This window comes from Pocillopora verrucosa, chromosome 12 (assembly GCF_036669915.1).
Source record: "Pocillopora verrucosa isolate sample1 chromosome 12, ASM3666991v2, whole genome shotgun sequence".
Taxonomy (NCBI): domain Eukaryota; kingdom Metazoa; phylum Cnidaria; class Anthozoa; order Scleractinia; family Pocilloporidae; genus Pocillopora; species Pocillopora verrucosa.
This window is the reverse complement of record NC_089323.1, coordinates 15,518,682-15,527,753: the sequence shown is the minus strand read 5'-3', so window position 1 is coordinate 15,527,753 and position 9,072 is coordinate 15,518,682. Positions and strand designations below refer to the sequence as shown.

General features: G+C 37.4%; 2 protein-coding genes across 2 annotated transcripts; both read right to left on the bottom strand.

The window, feature by feature from the left end:
• Nucleotides 1-228: 228 nt before the first annotated feature.
• On the bottom strand, nt 229-1,327 carry LOC131788041 (adenosine receptor A3-like). The gene has a single exon (XM_059105122.2). It carries the CDS (start codon nt 1,325-1,327, stop codon nt 317-319), a length of 1,011 nt encoding a protein of 336 aa, XP_058961105.2. The 3' UTR covers nt 229-316.
• A 2,164-nt stretch (nt 1,328-3,491) lies between these two features.
• On the bottom strand, nt 3,492-4,466 carry LOC131788042 (adenosine receptor A3-like). The gene has a single exon (XM_066158900.1). It carries the CDS (start codon nt 4,464-4,466, stop codon nt 3,492-3,494), a length of 975 nt encoding a protein of 324 aa, XP_066014997.1.
• Nucleotides 4,467-9,072: the final 4,606 nt, after the last annotated feature.

Here is a 9,072-nt window from a genome sequence, read left to right as displayed (position 1 = left end):
GTTAAGGAATGCTTAGAGATAGGCAGAGTATTCTGTTAGTATTTATTGCCGACAGGGACATAAACGGTTGCTTCTGCCGCGAATGGGGGGGAAGTTTCTGTGTAATCCTTTAACCTTTAGCCCCCAAGAGTGACTAGTATCTAATTTCTCCTTACAATATCACCCTTGAATCAAACGCCAAAGTCATGAGAATATAGGAGATGATCACCAACTAGAGCTGCTCTTGATTGTGAAACAAATTCTCCTTGTCAGCCTCTTGGGAAATGTATAGAGAACAGTTTGGAGAATATGTATACTGATGTTAGGGTGTTAAGGGTTAACGTGTTATCATTCCAACTGATCGGACTTGTCTTCCACGATCAACGCCTAATATGCTACGTAATTTCATGACAACAAACCTTCGAATTTCTGTCATCCTCCAGCAGTAGACAAGAGGATTAATCGAGGAGTTTAATAAAACCAATAGTCCCGCAGAACTAGTCACCAACTGATTTATCTTCGTCTGAAACACTATTTGCATCCAAGTACATACTCCTAATGGAATATAACTTAAGGCGACTGCCCCAAGAACGTATAAAATTGCAAGTACAGATTTTCTGTACTTAGAAAGGTCAGTGTCAGAAAATCCTTGCGTGCATGTAGCTACGTTATTTTGGTTCTGTATCTGCCTTTTGTGCCGTCGCAATATCATGAAAATTTTGTAATACGAGATAGGAATTAGTGTGACGCAGATGGCGGCCAGTGTGATCGCAACCGTAAGAACTGTCCTCTTGAACCAATCCTCCTTCGAGAACCAGAAGTATATTGTTATTGGAAAGATTGCAACAGATGCTATGATTTTGTACTTGATCACACGTCTGACAGTGATGATTGAATTGTATCGTAGATGTAGTACTAGTGCCAGGTATCGATCGAAACTTATTTCAGTTATGCACGCGAAGGACAAGGAAGCAAGGGCGGTACCCACGGCGAAAATTAAGACGTTGGATATGCAGGACAAGCGATAATTATGGGCTGCCGCACCAAAGGATCGAATGACAACCAACGGTTGAACGAAGACACCAATTGCAAAATCAGATAGCGCTAGTATAAACAGGAACACCGAAGATGGTGTGTGCAAAGAAGGTCTCTCTTTTATGGCCCACAGAACAAAAAAGTTCGCCATTGTTGCAACGGGGATTGATAGAATGTTGACAACGTTATGTAACATAGACACAGGAAGATTTTCCATTGAAGTACTTCCATCAAATTCAACTAGGCAGTTATTGGTCTCAGTGAAAGTGCTAAAATTAGTAGGAAATGTTAAGTTGTTTGTTCGTTCCTCCATATCTCCCACTCGTAAGAGAAGATGCCTATCAAAGGATGATTTCTGAGAAAAAGAAACGAAAGAAAGAGTCAATCACGGTCAGCGCAGAAGTCAATCCTTAAACATCAACTAGTGACCATGCAGTCAACATGTAACTTCTCATATTTTCAACACACTCATTATCCACCAAGCACTGTACTAAGGAAAGACAAACCTATCCGTAAAGAAGTGTTTCTTGTTTAAGAATCCATAAGACAATTAAGCTCCAGAGTAAGTGGTTTTAATACGTGGTGGTTTGAATATGCAGTGCTAGTCCTCAAAGAATTTTTTAAATTCAATTTTCAAACCGTGCGTTCAACTCTCTTAATTTATGACAGAGAAATGTAGGGAAATCATTGAGAAAATTTTGGAAGTAGCCAGGACATTAAACTACCTTGTCCTCTCCTATTTTATGTAATTTTTTTTGAAAATATTTTACTTGCAGTTGTCTTTGTAATTGCCTTAATAAAGCGTTTGTGTGGGGTCCAAACCATACCGCAACAACACTTGTTCAAAATGAAAAATGTTTTTAAAAAAACAAGTTGTCATTTTAGTTTTAGTTTTAAAAAACTGAGTCAGTATTGACAATACTTTATTTTGCGTTTGGATCTATAATTTGGTATTTTTTTTGCAGTTTCTTTGCAGACCTTCGTCTCTAAAACGACGTTTGCCTGTTGCCGATTTGGTGAAATCGAGAGAGAATCAGAAGTTTTCATAAAATCCCTCTTACATTCAAGCAGACTTGAGAACTTAAATTCCTACTGCCAGGAGAGCCGAGCAGTGAAACAGCCTACAAATATGTGCTAAAACATTTAGTAAAATGTCACTCACGTACCTCAGTACTGAGTTAAGATTCCTTTTTCCCTGCAATTGACTAACCTGCAAAACTCAGATCCACCTTTTTAAAATGGTTATTTTCATCGCAACAAAAACTATCACTTTCTTTAAGCAAAAAGTTCACCTTACCTAATACTTTTTAGTACAATAGTTCAGTCTGTGGGGTCAGTTTTCCCAGCTTACATTGAACTTGCTTCATAGTGCGGTTTTAATTAAAATTCCTTTTTGACCCCAGGACCGGATAAAAAACTTTAAATTGATTAGGTTTTGTTGCTGTTCGACCGATGTTTTGTACAAAAGGATTGCATGGAACTCGCCTGAACAAATTAAAACGTAATTGATACAACAGATACGAAAGTATAATCACCAAAGGTTTTCGTTGTTTTACTTGCTGTAACGAGATCAATACGAATCAACAGGCGAGTCAAAGACCAACATTTTTAATCGACCAAAACAAGGAATATCCAAGGAGGTCTGAGTGCTGCGGACACGCGGTGATGAACCATGTTATTACATAATTACTTGTTATGCTAAGGTAGATGATTGGCTGAAATCAAACTGGTGATCAGAGGACACGTGCCGAGACACGTGCAGAATAGGATAACGCAATATCTCTACACTTGCAAAAGTACTTTTCAAAGAAAAAGTTAATCCCTAAAATTACACTGAACGTCTGTCATCTTTTTTAATCACTTTTCGTTCATGATGCCCAAAGTAAATAAAAAACAAATATAACAATTCAAGGAGAATATCATGGGGAACCAGTGGGATCGCAGTGTCGAAACAAGTAAATCAACCACCGCCTTTTCTTTTAGTTCTGCTATCGAAAAGAAAAATTTTTTTTTGCATAGTGTTGAACTCTTTTATTGGATCTTTTAGCTCTTTACACCCTAATGTCAAAATGTATATTCTCCATACTGTTTTCTTAACATTTCCAAGGTGCTGAAAAGGAGAATTTGTTGAACAATCAAGAGCTTCTTAAGTTAGTTATCATTTTATTTATTCTCGTGACCTTCATGTTTGATACAGGGGTGATTTTGTAAGGAGAAATTAGATGCTAGTTACTCTTAGAAGTCAAAGGGTTAATATAGAGGGCCATCCGGTCATAAGTTTAATGCTGTTTATGTGTCACCATCTATTGATAAAAGTTATTAATTACCTACTTTACAAAATCCTACACCTTCCCCAAAGTGACTAAGAGTTTAGATGATGTTCAACCAAAAAGAGAAGAGTTTTCGCTACCTCTGTTCCTCTTTTATTTTTCTAATTTTCTCAGAGGGATAATCCCTGAGGTTTACGTCTTTGTATCTTACCATTCTGTATCAGTATTGGTGATAGCTTGTGTACTTTTAGTGCAAATACATGATGCGTTCAGTGTGACGTTGACTGGTTCAACGTGCACAGCATTGTGCGGTAGACTGCTGACTCTAGATATGCGTCGCAATTTCGAGATTGCAAACCGTCGAATTTCTGTAATTCTCCAAAAATAAAACAGTGGATTGAATGTAGAATTCCACAGCACCACTATAGCTGAGACAAAAGTAACTTCCCAGCTTACGCCCTCGTCAAAGAAATTCGCTGACGTAAAACTAATAATACATGGCATATAACTTGATACCTTTACACCAAACACATAAAGAATTGCGAGGACAGATTTCCTGTACTTGGAGAGGTCATTCTCTGAAAATCCGTGAATCCTCTTTGCTAAGTCGTTTTGATCCTGTAACTGCTTTTTATGTCGCCGCAAAATCATAAAAATCCGCCGATAACAGAAGGGAATCGCAAATGTGCCAAAAATGAATAAGAAAATTGCAATGAAGAGAGAAGTAGTTCTGATCCAGTCGATCCTCGAAAACCAATAACATAATACAACTGGAAAGGAGACAATAAAAACTGCGATGTTAAACTTGATCACGCGGCTTATAGTAATGATAGCGGCGTATCGTAGATGTAAAACAAGAGCGAGATAGCGATCAATAGTTACAGCAGCAATTGCCATGAACGAGTAAAACGAAAGGTAAGTACCGACTGGGTACAGTATAGCGCTGATCGTACAAAACAGGGAGAGATTGTGAGTCAAAGCGGCCAAAAGAAGTGCGGCGCATAAGGGTTGGACGTAAATACCAATTACAAAGTCTGATAATGCCAGGGTAAAGAGAAATACAGCGGATGGTGTATGCAGTGAAGGTGTCCCTTTAATGGCCCACATGACCAAAAAGTTGGCTGTTGTGGCGATAAAGCTTGAGATGAAATTCAACACAGCCGCTGCAATGATTGAAGCCATTTTGACATTTTCCCCTGGAAAAATACCGAGAAATGTAATAGGGCAGTTGATTAAAGGGGTAGTACTGAAGTTGCTCGATGAATTCATTGCTTCTCTCCAGATCCAGTGGAAGAAAACTTATATCAAGCTGCGTGGAATAAGAATCAAATTACAGATTGTTAGCACGACTTATTTCGAATTCAAATTCGAACTTTTGTGCTAAAGTGCTATGCCTATGATAACTGACCAAAAATGTGATTAAGTCCTAAATGTGATTAGTTTTGGCCCTGAGTGCCACAATTTTCTTCCGTGAACAATTTTCCTTTTAAATAGTCTTAATTTCGAGAGATATCAAAGTTAAAAGTAAAAAAAATATTGAGGAGCTCTTTTGACAGGGGCATGGATTGAAGGAAAAGGATACGAACTGTAATGAAAAGCATATCTTGTGTATGACACACAAGAAGAAGCATTTTGCTAATAACAGTCACCAGCCAAAGGCCCTAAAATGGAACTTTTTATCGTCAACCGTCAAACATACCTCCCCTCTCACTGAAACCTTCAAATCGGGGTTCTGTTTTATACATATAACAATCATGAGGCTGAAAAATATATTTTGATACATTGGAGTCGTTTCCCATTTTGTAGGGGCTTAGTATTTTAAGCAGCTCACCTGATAGTGAGGGAGTTGTATGAGACCAAACTCTTTCCGCAAATTTCGGCTGCTAATCCTATTGACTCTTGGAATGGAACTTGATAACCTCTCGCCGTTAAACTGCACTAAGGAGAAAAATGCATGCTGCCTTTACATCTTTATAGACATAAACACGCAAAAATTAATCAATAAAAGATCACCTGCCTCTGAGGCAATTATGTATTTTATAAGATTGAAAGAAAAACTTTGATGCTGTGCTTTTAATTAAAAATTTAGCGCTACTGAAAGTTATAAAATCACACAAACGTTTTCCTGTGGTTGATAAATGAGGAGCTATATCAAATGTAAACTCAAAACAAGCCTTGAAAATTAATAATTTTTTAAAAAATCTTCTCTTAAAAAGCCTCTTGGAGCCGTTCACGTCAAAAATCTCCTGAGGTTGGGGGGGGGAATCTGATGATTAACCGTTTATTTGTTGCGATTTTAACATTTGATGGTTAATAATTTTTAGTGCCTTCTTACGACCTTTAACGGTTGACGGTTATTAGGAAGATATCAGTTTTTCCTTTTTAATACGAGTAAATAATTCAGACTTTTCAATTTTCTGAATCAGTTAAGTGAAGTGTAATTCTGAGACGTCACTGAATAATTGATTATTATTGTAGTTTTAAGCAAACCTTGGTTCGTGATGCTATAGGTGTAAACAACACTACTAGTATCAAGCAGAATGCATGCGGAACACGATATATGAACCTAGTGCTTAGCTCTTTGTTGAGTCTCTGTGGCTTAGTAGTACAGCGTCCAGAAGCGCGATTTCCGAAGGTCTCCGGTTCAATTCCTCGTGGAGAATTAATTTAAAGGTCATGAAAAATAAAGGAAATGATCACCAATGAAGGAAGCTCTTTATTGTCAAAAACATTTTCCTTTTCAGTACCTTGGGAAATGCAGAGAGAACCGTATGGAAAATATGAATACCAATGTCAAGGTGTATATGGCTAAAACCTGGCAGGTGAAATGTTGTTTCTGGTTATAGTACATAATTATACATCTTCGAGGAGATCTAAAATTCTTTTAATAAAAGCACACAAAAGCATCTTAGAATAAAGCAATTTCCAATTTATGATATATGTTGAAAATCAGCGTGGTAACACATTTATGAAAAGTTTTGTTATCTCACCGACAAAGAACGACAAAAAGATATGTACTAATTTTTAAAAGTAATTTGAAGTCATAGAGAAGCATGTTTTGAAACAAGGGAGAGAATTCTCATTTAATTTTTTTTTTCATGTCCCCACAAACGTACAATTGGAGCTTTTATTTCTTGTTTGACCGAGTGATTTGCTTTCTTTCCTTTACGTCGTTTATAGCCATTTAAATCATAAGTGTGGATCGATACCTCGCTCTCTCTTTACATCTGCGATGAAACTATTGATCAAGTCGAATATTGTAATTTTTAGTCTCATTTGTGTTAGCCGTTTACTTATAGTTCTCAAAAGATGACTGTTTTAGGAAATCTATGATAATTCTAGCTTTCATTGTAACATTTGTAAGTATCATAGCCATTTCATTTTGTTATCGTCGGGTTTTCGCAATATTGTGGCGATAAAAACGCCAGATTGGGAGGCAAAGTCTGAACAACGTGAGAGGAACAGACGGATTATCCGACAGAAGTACTTTCAAGTACAGAAAATCTGTGTTCGCCATTCTTTAAGTGCTTGATGCAGTGATATTAAGTTTTCTACCTTGTGCCTTATGTTTTGCGATCGTGTTTGTCTTTGGATCACTGATAAGCAAGAACATCCTCTCGCTTCGATATATTCACTGGTTAACTGTTGGAGAATGCCGGATATTCGGCGCTTTGCGATTTCGAAATTACAGTGAACTAACAGGGTCAGCGTTTACCACATGGGGTTGTGAGTCTTAGACGAGTCGAACCACGCAATAATGATAACCTAGTGTACTTTGCGACACATTCAATGAGTCATAATCACATGATCAGTAGCTCATCTCGTTTCTCCCATATGGGTGACAATTCTTTTCACCATTCATTTCTCTGTTCAAATGCAAGATATAAGCTTGATTACTGAAGAGCTTGGAAAGTTATATTTGTACCTGTGAAAAATAAGTAAATGTTATAGCTTCATCGGAGTTCAAAAAAGACTTTATCACATAAACTGCGCTGTTATACAGGGATTTCTGGCTTTCAGGTTGATGAATGAACGGCAAAGCCTTCACGATTCTCAATACATGTAATTTGTCGGAACTTTCTCGAAATATGGCACTTAAAAATCCGCATCGTTGACAGACAGTGAGGTTCAAACTTCTCTTCAAGGGGAAGAAAACCAATATTCAAAAAGAAGCCGAAAGTTAAGTATTCATTGGCTTTGGTGTTAGCATTTCTCGCGGCTGAGAAAGAAAATCGACAACTGGAAGATTTGCCACTGGCCGATTTTGGCCGTTTACCTGAAAGACTTCTTTTGTCGTTAAGGACAAAGTCAATAGATAAGAATTTTGTAAATTGAAAATTACGACTATTGTTGTTTTTGTAATCATAATTCAACGCATTTTTCCATCTCAAAGGGTGAGCTCCAACGCACTCTACGATTGTTATTCGGGGATTGTCGACTCATTTATTTTCAATTGGTTCATACGTCAGCGTGCGTTCATCGCGATAGGAAGCACGTGGGAAGTTTGGAGAGCACGAAAGATGCATAAGAGTTGCTCGAGGCGTAGCCTACAGTAACTCTAGCTTCTTGAGTGCTCTCCAAACATCCCACGTGCTTCCTGAACGCACAACTGACATATGAACCAATTGTTTTATAACATTTTCAACCCGACGGTTTAATGTTGTAAAAGGGTTAATATTCCCTCTGCTACGCTTAAGCGCGTTGATAATTAACAATTGGTTCATACGTCAGCGTACGTTCATCGAGATATGAAGCATGCATCCAAAAGAAAAACAAAGATGCTGTGTCATTGGCTAATTTACAACAGGCCACATCCTGGCTTTTTGTGACAGAAAGTTCGACTTACAAACAAATCTAGGAAGGCATCGCAAGGTTCCCAAGTCGAAGTCTTAACCAGTTTTTTAATAGTAAAATCCCAAAGTAAAAAATCGCGGAGACAATTTTTTCTCGAGGGTTTGTTTGCTGACGTCATGAGCGTTCACAATAGGAATATGAAACACGCGCACGCAATTGAATTTGATTAGACAAATTTAATAGCTATGTTATAATTTCTATTTATAATTAATTGCCGGAGAACAATAAAACTGATTTAGGATGTACTGGAATTCTTATCAGAACTATTTTCGTCAGCACCTGCAACTTTTCCAATTTTCAAATTGCAGTCTGAACTTTTTAAATGCATTGTTTGATTTTAGTCCTAACAAATGATTCATATTTGGAGAAGAGCTTTTGATAATTTTACAACTGTGGGAATAAAAAGTTTTAAAATCAGTCAAATCTATATATCAACAGTGTTCTGTGCAGTGGCCCACAACTGTCACGGCAAAAGAAATAACCTCGCGGCTTAAGAAAAAGACTCACGGCAAAAGGAAGTACCTTACGACAAAAAGGAAAAAACTTACGCCTCATGGCAAAAGGAGGTTTTTTCTTTTGTCGTTAGTTTTTTCCTTTTTGTCGTAAGGTTGTTCTTTTTGCCGTGAGTCTTTTTCTATTGCCGCGAGGTTATTTCTTTTGCTGCGGGGTTATTTCTTTTGCCTTGGCAGTTGTGGGCTACTGTAGTTCTGAAATTTTAATTAGTAAACTTCGACAGCATCATGGTGCTCTATTGTGAGAAGCAAACCGACAAAAACTGAAGCACATGGGCGGGATATAAAATCACTCCCGGAGTCGAAAAATATTAGGTTTATACGAATAAAGAGCAGGTAATTTTTATCTCATTTACTAGTTCTACTTCTTCGTTTATTGAAATCAATTCATAGGTGGTTTGCCATGTGACTCATTTCGAACG

Excerpts from the sequence above, each read along its gene's own strand:
- LOC131788041 (XM_059105122.2), bottom strand. The coding sequence starts at position 1,327 with ATGGAGGAACGAACAAACAACTTAACATTTCCTACTAATTTTAGCACT.
- LOC131788042 (XM_066158900.1), bottom strand. The coding sequence starts at position 4,466 with ATGGCTTCAATCATTGCAGCGGCTGTGTTGAATTTCATCTCAAGCTTT.